The sequence below is a fragment of the Lipophrys pholis genome (genome assembly GCF_963383615.2).
Source record: "Lipophrys pholis genome assembly, chromosome: 8".
NCBI classification, from domain to species: domain Eukaryota; kingdom Metazoa; phylum Chordata; class Actinopteri; order Blenniiformes; family Blenniidae; genus Lipophrys; species Lipophrys pholis.
In genome coordinates this window covers 18,090,033-18,106,824 of record NC_137630.1, presented here as the reverse complement: position 1 = coordinate 18,106,824, position 16,792 = coordinate 18,090,033, and the positions used below count along the sequence as shown (strand labels likewise).

General features: G+C 41.6%; 1 protein-coding gene across 3 annotated transcripts in view; it reads right to left on the bottom strand.

Moving 5' to 3' along the window:
* The window catches only part of kif1b (kinesin family member 1B), a 60,219-nt gene that overhangs the window by 39,899 nt on the left and 3,528 nt on the right, over nt 1–16,792 (bottom strand). For all 3 annotated transcript variants that reach the window (XM_080469754.1, XM_080469755.1, XM_080469756.1), the window contains exons 3-4: nt 1,349–1,425; nt 1,064–1,243 (exon numbers count right to left, since the gene is read on the bottom strand). In XM_080469754.1, coding sequence (XP_080325880.1) covers nt 1,064–1,243; nt 1,349–1,425 — 257 coding nt within the window. The remainder of the gene's footprint in view (nt 1–1,063; nt 1,244–1,348; nt 1,426–16,792) is intronic.

Genomic DNA, 16,792 nt, shown 5'->3' with positions numbered 1-16,792 from the left:
TTGACTGCATGTGGGGAGGCGGCATAGAAGATAAACAGGAAGAGTTCATCAATCAAAATATGTTTTGATACAGAGCAAATCACAGAACAATAATGCATTAGACTATAAAATGCAGCGGGAAATGTAGTTTAATTGAGTACGTAATATGTTTAAGACTATAAATATCGTTTGATACAGAATGACAACAAAACTAGACTATAATTTCGAGATTCGGTTGGCTTAGTTTTCATTTGTTGTAGCTTTTAATGGAGGAAGCCACAAAAAGCAGGTCAATGATTTAATCCTCATTCGAAGAGAAAGTATGTTTGTATTCCTCTATTTTAAAATTGTAGGAGAGGCAGTTGTGGGCGAGGAAACATTATGATTAATGAATTTTCAACTAAACACAATATGACAGGACAGTAACATCTCTAACAGAGATATGTGCCTATAAGTAGAAAGAAAACTATTATTATCAGTGTGGAGACAGCCTCATGTCTGAAGAGAACATGTTCTGACATTTCTTTTGAGTTTTTTGGAGGACGGCATTGACGGACTGAGCCTTTAGTTTAGCTAAGTTCTGCTCAATATAAAAATTTGGAATCAAAAAGTAGCACGTTAAATAGTTTTGACAAGCGACTGCATGGAATCAAAAGTTCTTGTACGTCTGTGCACGTCTTGATTGATGATCCTGATTTAAGCTATGATCTCAAAACCCAGTGAAAGCCTCTCCCACAACCGTGAAAACATAAATCTCAACACCTGCCACTTTTAAAACTAACTAATACAGTTGTATTGCATACATTATAAAGAATTATTTGATTTGTGTGCTGGTCAACGGACTAAATGTGGCCGGCAGGCCGTGAGATCTTTGATACATCAGCCTTAATTTTCGTGAGGTGGTTTAGGGATTTAAAAGAGGAACTGAATGACTTATTTATAACGTCTGTGTATTAAAATGCTCAACATTCCACATGTATGAACAGTATAAATAACACTGCATCTGTGAGCATTTACATTAGACAGTAGTTTGTTTCGATCACTGTAGTCCATTAAAAACTGAAAGATGAGCTGTGGAACGAACCATGGGGATGATTCCTTCCTGCCCCTCTTCCTGCTTGCCCATCATGGTGTAGGATTTGCCAGCTCCTGTCTGGCCGTAAGCAAAGATACAGACATTGTAGCCCTCAAAAGCGTGCTGGAGCATTTCCTTCCCAATGTCATTGTAGACCTGGTTCTGCGCTGCAAAGCAGGGGTCGTCAGGCTGCGGGAAAGATGGAAATCAGTTCAACATACAAACGCACACGCTTTTACAAGATGACGGGATACATGAAAAGTTTCTTGTATTTGTAGTCACTGCTGGACTCACCGTGGTGTGTGACCAGTAAGAGTAATCGAAGCTGAAGTTCTTTGCTGGTTCCTTGGGGGCTTTGGGGTTGAGGATAGCTGAGAAGGAGCAAAATAAAATACAATTTACACAATTGTAAATCATGCTTCAACAAACAATAACAGTAAAAAAAAAAAAAAAAGAACCAGTATTAAGGTAATTTATGATATGAAATATGTTCTTATTGGTCTTTTTCTTCTTCATAACCACTTTGCTTCCCATTCAATTTAATATCAGCTTTTAAATTATTTAGTCACTTCAGAGGCAGCAAGCAACACTTCCACGTATGTTTTATGGGAATACTGTTATGTTAGTTTTACAAATTCCAATCTGAAGAGAGTCACGTTCAATCTAGTTTATAAGATCACTGACTATGAGGCAGGATGAGGGATGCTGTTCTTCCATCAGAGCTCTAACAGAGATATATTTATAAAGTAAAAGTCACATGAATCAGTGACGAATTATGAGACATCACCAGTTTTATGAGAACAACTGTTGCTTTGACTTTTAGGAGATGCACAGCTGTTAAATCGGGGATCTAATTTATGGTTTACATTGGCAACATGGAAAACTGTAAATCAAAACTGTAAATATAGATCGTGTTGTTTAAATAACGCAGCCTCCATATTTACTGCGGCAGATCACTTGTTGTATGTGTAAAAAAACTTAATGAAACAGTATTTTAACTCCACCAGACCAATCCCCATAGTCACACACTCACATTTCTTAATGAACAGGAATCTGCTGCCATGCCTGGTATGTCATCCCCTTCAACCATGTTGGTTGGTACCCCGGGGGACAAGTGTACCAGCTTTCACACTCCATGCTGGATATGTGACAGCTACTTTACTGTAAGATATTTGAAGATGGCTGTTCTGCAGTTGTTTATCAAGGATCCCTCTTAGACACACTGCATTTTAATTTGTTCAAGTTTCATTGTGTTGTGCCAAAAGGAGAGCGAGCTGGCTAAGGCTTGTCCCACAAATGCATATTTCTACTGTAAGAACAGAAGGGGGACAAAGAGGCCGGTGAAATAAGAGTTTGATAGACCTAAATTAACGTGCGCTCAAGGGGCCTAGCAACGGTCAAAACACAACAACAACAGAAACTCAACACGAGACGAAGGGAAAAAACTGCTACAGCATCTTACGAACAGGAAATCTGTCTGCGTACGTGGGTATTTTGAGCATTTTTAACTCTTGGATCTGCAGCATCAGCCACAAAGGAGAAATCAGCTTTGTTTCATGCAAATTTGGTGCTTCGTTAATGGGAAAATTAGAGCCATGATTCTCCTCAACATGAGGGTGCTTGAGAGGTTTTTGCATCAAGATGTCACCAGCAGAGTGCCTTGTGTGTTCAGAGGATTCAGCGGACTTATCAATAATGCAAGAGCTGTGGAGACAGGGATTGCATATCGCCCTCCATGGGTCACATGCTGACTGAAAAGCACGGCATGTCCTCAGGAACCAGAGCACGGACTGCTGCGTGCTAAATATGTGATGAATACAGCGACTGTGCTTGCAATGAAAATTAGGTAGCTTCAATTTTGCAAAATCAAAAGAAGGAAAAAAAGAAAAAGAAATGATGCATCTCTTTGGAGCATCCAGTTTTCCACCAGGTTGAGGTGCCCAGACAGAGCAGCAACTACCATATTGGGCACTGGAAGAGGATACAGTGAGACAGGTGGCTAAATAAAGCCCAATTTCACCTCTGACCTGCCTCCAAGTGGAAACTGGAGACAAGGACGTGAAGAAGTGAAGGGGGATTTTGGTTACCAATGCCCCTATTCCCCTTTCCTGGAACAATCTAGAGTGACTACTAACTAGGAATCCGTCTGAGCTCTGAACGTAGCTGTAAAAACAGCAAGGTGATGATACAGAGCCACATGTGGGGCATTTGGACAGTGAGCAGGCCCGTGGTGAAATCTTGACCGACAGCGCATGATGTGAGCTTTCTAATCTCAGCATCTATCAACTTCTCCCCCACCTTCATTCTCTGACTTCGATCAGCAACATCAATGGATTTTGTGATGCAAAAAAAGGCTTCTGATCAAAGTAGAGTGACATGGCAGCAGCTCCTGAAGGTGACTCACACTCTGTGCTCATGTGGCATAATTTTCCTCATTGAGTTGCCCACTCAGAGCAGATCGCTGCTTCACTCGCTTGGTGTGTGTCAGTGCGCCATGGGAGCGTGTCCCTCATGTAAGAGCCTATAAAAGTGCACCGAGGGCAAAGACGTGCAGAGTAGAAACGCCACTCATGACACACGTGCATATTGTTTAGTATTACCTTTAACTTGTGTTTCTCAAGTTATATACAGCTACTGTGATATTTAGACTTCTGCTAAAGATGAAAATAAGGATAGATACTTTACAAATAGTGAATAACCATTAACTACACAAAACACACACGGCAATGTAAATAAAATAAAGTAAAACAGACCTAGAAACACCCTTATGCACATACCAACCTGTTCTATTGTATTAATAACGTTAAGGCCCAGATGAATACAGGAAGGAAAGTCATTGCAATATCCACCATAGGCTGGGCTAGTTTTCAACCAGATTCCCTCACTCCCGCCCTCAGGACCCAAACCCGGGTCCCCCACATTCAGGCTCAAAGACAGAAGCCAATGTGCCATCAGTAGCGATAAATATTTGCAAATAAATAAACAAATGAGATAATATACACAACAAATTATGAATAGACTAAAGTAGCAACTACCTTTATACTAATACATAAACGGACAGATGAATAATTAAGTACAGATGAGAAAAATAGGAGTATATGAAGACCCCTGAGGTTCATTGTTGCCACGTGTCTCTCTCACAGTCTTGTTTTGTGTGTGCTGAATTTAAATGAAGAGGTTGAATAAGGACAATGTTTTACCCCTTCATTGGGATGTTGACAAAATCACACTGCTTCAATACGTTCTCTCAGCTGAATACAGATGCCTCCGATAACTACCTACCCTGACATCGACACATCACACAGAAAATTCACAGCAGCTCCTATGTACTGATAGTCGCAAACCCAGAAGTCAATTAGGATGCTTTCTATAACTGGTAAATATTCCTCTCAGTCCCATCCTGGACTTGAAATGGCAGACACATCCTGCTGCCTCATAAACATCGTCATCACTCCGTCTTTCCCAACCATGGCAACAGGTACAGGAGCAGATTCTGGTTGCCATAACAACCTCAACTTGGCACAGGAGGAGAGGATGCGGCACATCGCGTTCTCCTTTTCAAACAGTTCATACCACTTCTCTGTAGAATCACAAAAAAATACTCTGAAAGCAGCTTTACTGACAATTACAGACCTTAATAGAACAGAAACTATACTGCTTTAAGCATCTTAAAATGTGCAGAAGCAGTGAGTTGTTGCAGTGAGACATTAAGCTACTTATGAAACAGTCCATCAGCAATGTTAGAAAGACTTTCTTCAACACAAAGCCTTTTATGCTTTCTGTAAATGGTAATGGTAAACACAGTGAATGTGGTGCATCGAAACGATAAGCTGAGTGTGAAGGTATGCACTGATTGGCTGTGTACCAGGAAATACTGAAGTCAGCTGGAGTGAGGTGAGAAATTTTACATAATCACTACAAGAGCAGAACATACTGTGTCATCGCCAGGGGCTCGAACATCATTAAACATCTATTATATAAACATAAACAGATGATATGCAGCTCCGAGTGGAAGACAAAGAGGAGACTTGATTCTCTCAAGACCGTCGCATTTAGCCAGGACTCCTCATTCTGTGAGCACAAGGTACCGGGTGCTATCTGAGGACAAATCAAATGCTCGCTCGTCCAAACTGCTACAGCTCGGCATTTTCATTTCCTCTTCTCAAACTCACGAGACCGAGAGAAGGCTCGCACTCTACGGGAGCTCTCCATTGGGAGGCAGGGTGGATCAGAGTTAACTAACCACATCCTGCTATCTCAAGAACATCACTCAGCTGGTTGTACGCTGGCAGACATTTTGTGCTTCTCCGTTCAACATGGGGCCTATAATCCAGCCAGGAAAGTGGAGGCACCCTTCAGTAATTAGGTTGTTAGGAGGTCTCTGCACACCAGATGGGGACTAAAAGCTGGCCCCTTTCACCTGAGACGAGCAGACAAGCAAGAGTCTAAAATGGCCGAACAGATCTGCCTCTCTCTTCCAGTAACCCTCAGAGGACCCGCTGGCGGTTACTTCAAGCGGATCGATGACTGTCTGGGATCACAGGAAGAGGATAACGGCTGTAATAAAGGCATCCATAGAGTGTAAAAGGAAACAAATGGACGGACCCCTGAAGGAAGCCAGACTTTCACAGAATATCTGCACTGAATTATAATTAGCTTCTTTCAGCGAGACAGAGATTTTGAAGGGATCCCTGGGGTCTGTGTGCATGTGAGCAGCACTGTGATGTAACAGCTTTCTCATGAGTAACATTATTTCAATTATTTTATTGCCAATATGAGACTCAGAAGAGCAGACTCCTCACAAACACAAAATGTGTTAAACACCAAAAGGAGGCAAATATCAACTGTATTTAAAAACATTTCAGGCTTAGCCAAGTGGCTTTGTCAGACCAAGCATGTCAGGGAAAAAAAATGTGGATTTCATCATTATAACACAATGTATACTAGTAGTGTTTCATGCAATCCTTCTCATAAATATTTATATTGAATAATTGTTTTTTGATGTGCAAAGATTAGTATAACATTTAAAAAAATTGTAAGCTCTGAATAATATTGTTGCAGTTTATTGAATGTAAATGATACTTTGCAATCCTGACTTTCTGGAGGGACAGTTGGAGTAGTATTAGAAAATGCTTAGTACAATGTTAACATGCATGGGACATACAGAGTTTCCTCATTTTAAGTCATTAATAAATATATTCTTGATAATGGAATAACAATTTTAAACAGATTATAATTCACCACCAGTTCTCTTTAATTTAAAAGGGCATTAATGGAACTCAGTCATCATAAACTCAGTTGAATTATTTTCTGATGTGATCATTGCCTAGGTAACTTTCTTTTCTTCTTAGTAACAAAACCCAACTCTTGATAGACGCAAGCTAATTGATTTTACCATTATTTCTTAATGGAATTTAAGCCAACGCAGTAATTGAATGATAACATGAAGCAGACAACAAAAGCCCCTCAGGCCTCTCAGAAGGGCGACCTTTGCCTCCCCATCTCGCCGTTCTTTGTTTCACGCTCCCTAAATGAGGGGTGGGGCTACTCGTGCACATGACAGACTCAAATGGTCCTGAAACATTTACATGACTAGACAAGTGCATTGGTTGTTGTTCTTGTAAACCAAGAAAATCTGCCAGTAAATCACATAACTAGACATTTAAAAATAATCTAAAGAAATGTCCCCCCAAAAAAACACCTGTTCAACAAGCAGAAGAGAAACTCGTGGAACTGTGAAGCACTACGGTTGCTGCTTTTTAGTCTAGCTACATACTTGTTCTGCACAGATTTATCTCATGAACAATTTGTAATTGTTCTTAACGACGGGACAGTTTGGTCCAACACTGCATCTTAATGTTTAGAGGTACATGTTTGTCTCTTTATACCAGCAGCAGAGGGTGGAGGAAAAAAGAAGTATGTGTAATCATCAAAGATTACGCATACTGATCACAGAAGCCCACAGAAGGCAACATTCAGAGGTGGCAAGTAAAGTATTTAAAATTCCTTACTGTAGTAAAGTTTTCAGGTACGTATGGTACGTGAACATTTATTTTTCTGACAACTGAACTTCTGTCTGTTTCAAAAAGTTTTGAATGGAGTTCATAGTGCTTCATACAAAGCCAAGCCAGGTTCATGCTTGCTTTTCATTCATAAAGTCATTTAGCTTCTCACTCAAAATCAAGATATGGTGTATAAAGGCTTTCTCTAATCGGGCCGACTTAGTGTAAATGCGTTTGCACCGTTTATGTCCCCAACCCATTACCAGTCATAAAAAGGTTCATCATGGCATTGTGCATCAATAAAGTTATCTCCCATTTCAAGTTATTTAAATTATTTTTTTTTTATACACTTTGGGAGCCAGTATTTTGTAGCTATTAACTTAAAAAATGTAGTCAGTTCAAACTCTGGAATTCTCTATGGTAATCAACCCTACTTATATGGTGAATTTTATAGCTTTACCAGTCGCATTCACCCACTTACTCACACAACAATGTTGACAGCTGCTATGCAAGATGTTCCCACACCACTGGGTTCAGTGTCCTACCCGAGGACACTTAGATAAATGTGGACAGGACATCATGGGGGATTGATCCTCCAACTTTAGGATTGAAAGACAACTAACCGAGTCACAGCGGGCCATGTGGCAGAAAGTGTAAGGCGCTTGAAAAACACCTAGAAGACACTGTACATACTCAGCCTAAATACTACCACACATACATGACATGAAAGCGATCCCATGATAACAATATGTAAATACATATTTACACATGGCCACCTGTGGCAGGGTTTGTATGAACGGTGAGCCGAAGCAGCTGTTGACCCGAGCTGACAGTGTGAGAAGCAGTGCACCGAGCGCAGTAACATTAATATGTTCTTAAATAGGAAGCATAAAGTCTGTTTGGGGTACATGCTGGGGGGACCACAGAAATGCTCCGCGTGTTGCATCCAGTGACTTTGGACGACTGTTTGTCATGGCTCGGTTACCAGGGCTGCAGCACAGGTGACACGGTTGTCGCTGGACACAGCTCAAAGCCGCGGGCTAAAAGTAGTGTGTGAGCACTGCGGAGCGCATTTGACAAACAGCTGAGCTTGTCGCAGCCACAACACAGGACATACAACATCTCCAAAACAGAAACTAACATGTGGTATCTTGATTACCCCCTTGGATACGGTGCACTTTCACATGTGGTCGGGGAGATTCCACGAGGCCTTTAATTAAAACCTATCCACACAGCTATCCAATATTCCTCTGCTGAGGACTCCTTGCCAGAAACGCTGGAACTTTCCAGACAGGCGAAGGAGTTTGTCTCGTCGGGAGGATGTGAACTTTCTGAACCCACCCCACGACATCGCCTCGAACTTTGAAGGGTGTTTTAACTCACGTTGGGAGTACACATTTAAACCATCACATTGGAGGTATTACTGAAAATATAAAAGGAAGAACAAAAAGAATTGTGGTTCCTACTCAGAAGGCCGATCACGTCATTTTACTCTTCCTGCTGGGTGAGAGGAGAGGGGGGAACAGCACAGGAAGACACCAGAACAAAGCACTGAATGCAGGGTACTGCAGTTGACAACAGAGGCTGCAAAACACATTAGGTAATCTGTTATGACAAGGCTTTATGTGCCCGGTCCCCTCTATCACAATGACCCTTTTCATGCTGCCTTACACCCCTCCCCTCCTTTTCAGAGAGAAACACACGTTTGGAAAGAAGAAACTTTTAAACTGAAATGTCTGAAGTCAGCAAAATGTAAACTTAAACAAGAAACAATACATTAAAAAAAGAACAAAAAAAAAAACACCAAGTTCATCATTTCTGACAAAAACCTAGGTGTAGCTTAGTGGAAATTTGATTTGAGCAACTAATATGGGTGTGCATGCCATGTTTTGGCAGGAGGTATTTTCATGCAGCTGGTCAGCAAATACTTTTAATTCCTACCACCTACCAAATATAAGAGGATTTTGTCAGAGCTTTTTGAGTGATGGGGCTAGGACATGGCGACCAATGTTAGAGCAGAACATCTTGTTTTTCCAAAACATATTTTTGATCAAATTTGTTTCCCCAGTTAGGAACAGTGTGTTTTCAAATAACACGTCAACAAATATAAAACCAAACCAAGTCTGAGCAAGAAAACACAAAATGACTGAATTAAGACCGGTGATAAAGTTCAAGATGTGTTATTATTGACATTTTCCCTCTAATTGGGAGCCCAAAAGCAGAAAAAGTGACACATACAAGCAAATAAAATGACTGTAGGTGGAGTTGCCTGGGTAGCTAGAAAGCAGTGGGAGAGGGCACAGTCCTGGCCTATATGCCAGCTGTTCCAGCTCTGACTACTGTCTATTTATACAGCAGCAGATGGCAGTTAGTGCTTCGCATGCCGACAGACTGTCAGTGGCAGGAAGGAATGGACGGATTTCAGCCGCCCAACCTTTCCGCTGAACTCGTAGCCAAACCATACATTGCTCCCAGCCCACAGACACTGATAGCCATAGAGGTCTGCCAGCGCTTTTTGATATTAGCAGAGCTCACAGACTCACTGAGTCCAGGATAACAGAGAGGCTTCTAGAAGCCACGAGACAGAGAAAACATGCAAAGCCAGCAGGACTTCATTCAGAAGCTAAACAAACACCCAAGCACAAACAAAGAGTGGGATACCAGACAGCCGCACAGGTGATGACACAGGGGGTTAACAGCACAGGGCACAGAGCTGGGATGAAATCAAAGATGAAATAATAGAAAATGAGTAACAGTTAAAAAGCTAGCAGCTTTAAGTCCTCATTTGCCAGCTGAAATTCAGCTTTTATAGTCCGCTTTTCCCGAATAGATGTTGTTCTTTCAGCACACAATGGCAAAAGTGGCACAAGATTGCTGAATTTATCTTCCTCCCCGCAGGTGCTGCCTCTGAGGTCAGAAGTCTCTGCCCATACACCGAGAGTCATGAAAAGCTGAAGTAGCTCCACCTCAGCTTTAGAGGATGTGGCATATTCCACTTTAAAAACAGCTGTTAATGTTAAATAGCAGTGACGGCTGGCAGCTGACTATTATCTGCAACAGCTTTGTTAGAATCATCCTCATTTGTTGAAAAAGGAAATCCTATCATTGCACCAGCTTTATTGCTCATCTCTGCAACTCTGAATGTTTTACAGAGTAAAGCTTTAACCTGTATAGCAATACAAGCAGGCAAGTTGTTCAATAAGTATAAAAATTCAAAAACAAAATCAGGCTAATAACTGAATTAAACAACAACTAGTAGACAATGTAATCATCTTATTGCCTAACCTCCTAAACCTGTAATCAGTTACAACACCTAAACACTACCACAGAGAAAACATTTCATTTACCGTTTGGAAATGTTGAACCCAGTGTCATAATGAGCAATTCTTTGATGATTGCCATGTGTGAAAGTAAAAGAGAAATAATAGCATTCTCAATCATGGTATCTTATAAAATATCAATTTCAAGAGGAAGTGGTGATAAAACATCTTTACCGGAAAAGAAATGCTTATTCCAACTTTGCAGTCTGACTTTAAGATTAGTGCCTTGCCCTTGAACGCTTTCCAAATACCAGCCATTGCTAGCCATCATTAAGTCAATAACAAGACAAGTCTATTGAAAAACTGTAATGAGATAATAAATCATACAACATTAGATCTGCAGGGGGGCATTCATTATAGCTGCTGTGAATTCGTCTTCACAGGTTGGATAATGACCAGTGTTTCAAATTATATATAAATTATGCTAAAAAGAAATTTTTAGTTTTCCAAGCAGCTCACAGCTTTGAGCAGCTGAGTGGGAACTGCAGTGTGTAGACCAGGCTGTGCATGTGTTGGAAATAGCAGAGACCCTTACATTCACTGCTCACAACAAGCACCCATTTTACAGAGCAGTGACCTGGATTTCCTCGACGAGCCTCCACACAGCAACCAAAGTCTCATTTTAAATGCTTTCTGGGTTTATGTAAGCAACATGACATCATGACGACAGAACACGCACATGGATCCGAGCAATTCCCAAGTGTCTTTCTTCAATGCCCAGCTCAACAAAAAAAAAAAAGAAAAAAGGCAAGGAAACAATGAGGGTAACAGTGATGTATGCCTGAAGTAATGTCAGATGACCAACACCTTTCATCCTGCATTTTCTCTGTGGAGGGTGGAAATAACATGTGAACCCGTGTGAACTTGTATGTGTGCTTGCATGCATGTCTTCAGCAGATCGTGTGTGGGCACCACTGATCTTATCTGACAGCACAGTGTTCAAACAGCTCCATTTTGAAGTAGCAGAAGATCTCAGCAGCAATTCTGAAAGAGAGGTCAGCTCTTCCGTCCTATCAATTGGATTTTCAAAAATATTGTACTGCCCAGCTGGACCCATCCCCACGTTTTACTCACGAAATAATACAAACTAAACATCATGCCTCCCAACAAGCTACCCGTGCCTGGACTGCAAAGCTCTGTGAATTCAGCCTTCAGACTGTGGGAGGAGACTAAACAATACAGTCTGGAAGAGAGAGAGAGAGAGCCATGTCAGTGAGGGCACCAAAACTGAAACAAAACCTCCTTTTGAATGTGGGAAAATCCTGCCATTTCTCCCAACTTGGGCAATGAACCAAAGAGTAGGTGACGAGTGCATGGCAGGAATGCTTTAACATTCAAACAAACATGCCTTTATTCAGTTGTTTTTTTTGCCACTGCTCCTTTTAATCACAAAATCAGGTATGAGGGGTGTTCTACATAAGAGGCTGTGAAGTACGCCGTGATGTAAACAGTGGAGTCCATCTCTGATCTGCAATTTGACCAAACATTACAGTGAAGTTAAAAACTGGCCAACACGCCCACTCTAATCAACGTAAGAGATGATTAGATGATGTGATTTTGAAATGTAAGCACTAAGCAGTTTCCAAAGTGCCATAGATTCTAGAGAGGGTTTTATTTAGGCTTTTGTTGACATGTTGGCAACCTCGGAGCAGCAACCCCTGCCCTAAAGATCACATACATGCTGAACCACGGATGAGCTCTGATCTGTGACCTGACTGGAACATGACCATGAATTATTACTGTAATATCATTAGCTCTCCAAGCTGTTGCGTTTGGACTATTGGGGTGAAATGATCAAGCCCATCACTGTTTATGTTAAGTATTTTAGCCAATATTTTTTAGGTTTTAAAATGAGCTGTTTGCCTCATGATGAACTCAATTCAATAAATAAGTAGCTCGGGAAAATAATGTTTTCATTGCTCCAAACTTCCTTCATCTGACAGCATTAAACTCTTTCATGCCGTTTCAACAGCTGTTCAGCCTGTATTTACAGCTCACTAATAAGCAAATGTCTCAAGGTTACTTCCATTTTTTCCAAACATAAGGTAAGTAGCCTATAGGCAGTACTGAAGCAGCTTTTCAAGTTCTCTGCACTTGCCTTCTGCTGGCACGCACAGCTGTGCAAATACATCAAATGTCAGGCTGACAAAAGCTGGTTGGAAGAAATCCATCATTCAGCTTTAAATTTGCTATCCAGCCTCCATATGAAGGCCCCCCATCAGTGAGACCTCCATTACTGAGCCTTACTGAGGTGAGAGGCTACAGCGTCACAATGTTTAGCCAAGTATGCCAACAAATCTTTATCGGTTTTAAAGTTTACGTTCTTATCCATCACACGACAAGTCTAAACATACAGCTGGAGTAAAGAAAGAAACCCTTATGAGATAAGAACAACGAGTGCAGTAACAGACGACACGCACTCCCACGCAGCCCTCATCTCAACATCAGTGATTATGTTTGAAAACCGGGAAACAACCTAAAAGGAATACATTTACAAAGACGCCGCAGCAAATTCCCTTAAGTCTCTGCGAGTGATGGCTCCGATTTGGGCTTTTAAATAATTGTGTGAAAATGCAACACATTATTTGTCTGTCGACGTCAAAGATCCGAATAATAACTACACTCTGACAATAGAACAAATATTATAATGGCTTTGGTTTTATCTGAAGAACAAGATCATAATGTATTTGTCAGCTTCCATCAGCCTGACTGAAACCTCATAACATCCTTCATACAGTGTTACTGTATGGGATGCTGCCTCACGCTGTCCTCCACGTGAATCGTGCTCGTGCACGACTTCCAACGTCTCCGCTGCTGCGGCGGCGTTCACATTCCCCTCCCCCATCGAGTCAGCTCTTCTAATATCCCACACTTTGTGCAAAAAGGCTCACACGGAGTTCACCGAGCTTAACCATACAATTAATGGAAAAATATTTTGTGTAGATGATGTGGGTGGGGGCAGGAAAATCAGCAGGGGCCACATCCACAATGATGACGATGCATTTTTGACTAGCTCTGTACGTTAGTCCAGTAAATGTATTTATACAGCACAATCAGAAACAAAACACCAGCTGATCAAAGCTGCAAATTCAAGTTTATTTCTACACAATCATCTAAAAAGACAAACCAAGTCTCGTGAGAGACATGATTACATAAGAACAGCGCTTTTCCAGACGGGCTGCTTTTTGGCAGATGTATTACCTGACGTGTGAAGACATCCTGAGGTGATCCTCAAGCCCTCTGATGTTAACAGGAGAGGAATGCCAGCGAAAGACTCAGTAAACGTGCGCAAATCATGAAGTGAAGTACATCAGTCAGCTACAAAGCCAAAACCACTTTATTTTGAAGAAGTATTTATCACTTCCCCCTCTGCCACATCAAGTACATTCCAGCATTCAGCCCCTCAACATGTTTGTAGCTTTTGCTCATTCAAAAACATATATTAACAAAGAAAGTTTTTTTGCTGAAGCCACACGGTGGTTAACACTTTCACTTCCAGTTTTCATGTTCTCCCAATAGTATGCGGTTTCTCTCCAGATACCATTTCCCGCCCCAACTGTCCACAAATATGCATTTCAGGCTAAACTGTGACTCTGAATTGCCCCGTCGGTGTCTTTCTCTCCATTAGCCCTGTGATGGCCCCGTTTCAGGGTTAGGGTTAATAGATCAATGGATTTCATTCATGATGATCACATTGGCCACATTTGCTCTACAGAAGATTTTAATTTTTGTGGCTCTTATAGACGAAATGACAAAACATAAACTCTCAACACATTTGTTGGTCAAGAAAAATCTGATGCTGGTGCTTCTCAATACAACAAACACTGCATCAACAAGAGTCGCGTTCATCCATGCAAACACATTTATACAGTTGCCACCAAAGCTCCTCAAATGTAACAAATTCACTATCAATGAGAGTTGAACTCTAACATCAAACAACTTGCTAAAGTGACACCAAAAACCTCACAGACAAGAACACTGGGAAGCAAAGCAAAGCAAAGCAGAGCATGTGATGCTATGAAAAGGTAAAGCCTAAGAAGGAGGGAGGCTTTCATTCATTTAATCAAAATGTTTTGGCAGAACAAGACAGAAGCATTGGTTAACAGGGATTTGTTTTTGTCAACACTATGTGCAGTCAGCTATTTTTTTTTTTATGATTATTGCTGCTTTATAAAGAGGGCGGCACAGTGGTTCAGTGGTTAGCATGACACATCCTGGATCAAACCTTCCAGCAAATGGCCTTTCCATGTGTTGTTAAACCGTATGCCTGTGGTAGGTTTCTAAAGCTATGTCTACTTCCTCACACAAGCCAAAGGCCTGTTTATTAGGTTGCTGGTCATTTTTATGTGGATGTCACAAGTGCAAGATGTACCCTGCATTTTACCTGGTATTATTTGGGGTAAGCTGAACCCTACACTAGCCTGAGGTAATGGATCTATGGGGATCCACATGTGGACATTTGTTTAGAGTGAGCTCTAGTCTATTAAAGTGTACAGCTGAGACAGATTATACTTGTAAAAGAAGATCATTCAAAACGTTTAGCATGGGTGATACAAAAGGCAAGGTTAGAATACCAAAATTGCAGTAATTGTGTATCTTGGAAAGCGAGTTCTACTAAAATGGCCCTCACTTCTTCAATTTTTGTCACTTTATCCCTTTTTCACTGAAGTGCCGTTGCAGGTCAGTTCTTTTAAAACCTGCACATCATGCATCATGGTCCTGTGACAGAGCTAAGGCTGCAAACACAGATATCTGTCTGTCCTCCCTTCTCATTCGGTGGTCAATCTGGAATGCGGGAGTCTGCTCTGTGAGACGGCTTAGACCACGTGCCGATCCAAAACAACTTGAACGTGAGGCGAGGAGGAAAGTAACACGTTGAGTGGGAATCTGTGGGCAGGCCTACACCTACAAAGGTCACAGGGATTATGGCAGCAGGGCGTGGTGACCTGGGACAAGCCAGCGGATTACCGGCGCTAATCAGGTCAATCAGGCCCGTCTGCAGGAGGATGACCATCCTTCACCCACAGCTCCCCATAATACTCCCCCCCACTTGTCCCACCAGCGTTGTCTTCAATAACCAGTCGTTCACATGAGACGGGTTCACTCAGTGTTATATCTACGGTGGTGATAGCGTCCTTCTCTGGGTAACCGATACTGAAGCCAAACACACTTGTCCCTGCAGGGTTGTCAGAAGGTCACCATCCACTTAGCTCACACTGAAAACATATCCGGCAAAATTGCATCTGAAAGGTGAAGGTTTAATTGATGTGGTGACCTTCATGATTGAGTCTGCTCAATCATGATGTTTCCAAGACTGTTAGCCTTGGAAACAAGACCTATTTGTAAACCCTTACAAACACCAGATAACTAAGCTTATATAAATTTAATAGACTGACAAAATGGGAAAATATTTTACACATAAAACAGAGACAAACATTTGATCTGAGCAGGATCTATTAACCACTTTTGGCGATACATACATGAAAGGGTAAGGACTGAAGGCTGAAAGGGAACATAATAACACATTGGTTACATAAGGAGACGAAGACTAATGTGAAGAACACATCGGGGTCCAAATGAAGGCAGGCTTTTGGCCGTCCTGGAGTTATTCAACATTTGGAGGACCAGCGCGTACCAACGCAACAGGCCGTGGCGTCACCTCTTTATAATTACATTAGCTCTGGTATGTTTAAGAGCCTCCTCTGAAAAAGGCCTTTGCTTATTTCCAGTCTGCCTGCGGAGGCCTTGGACACGTTTACTGCACGTTGGATAATCAATTTGCTACCCCTCTCCCTGCACCCTATCCTTGACAACCCTCTTTGCATGGTAAAATAGGAGGGGCAAGAGAGGGAGAGAGAGAGAGAGAGCACATCCTGCCATTGCCCCCGGGTTCTGTCTTTTTCTGCACTGTTGACATATGCACATGGACGGGCACAAATGCCCTTGAGCGAGTCACAACAATAAGGGGAGTGTCACGGCCTTGCATACACACGCATCTGCCAAACACCTACAAGCTGACCAAGCAACTCCAGAAAGCATCCCATTTCCATCAGGCAGCTTTCAGTCCTATTTAAGAGGCTAGCTTCCACCAAAGAGCCTCTAAAATAATGCATGCACATTCATCTGTGCGGAAAACATTTGTGTTTGTTCACAGTACAGTATTAGTACTGACTAAAGCCATGTATCGGGTGAAAGTGTGACATTGTGAACAGAGTATTTGATGAACAAATATTGTTGCTTTAATGAAGAAACTACAAACAAGTTCATGGCCACTTCTCCAGCCTATTGAAGGAGCTTAATTAGGAAACATCCAATGTGCAAAAGACAATAGTACAAGCTAAAAGCTGTGTTAACTAACAATGTTTAAATAGTCTGTTATTGGTTAACAAATAAAAGCTCACATCTGGAAGAGAATG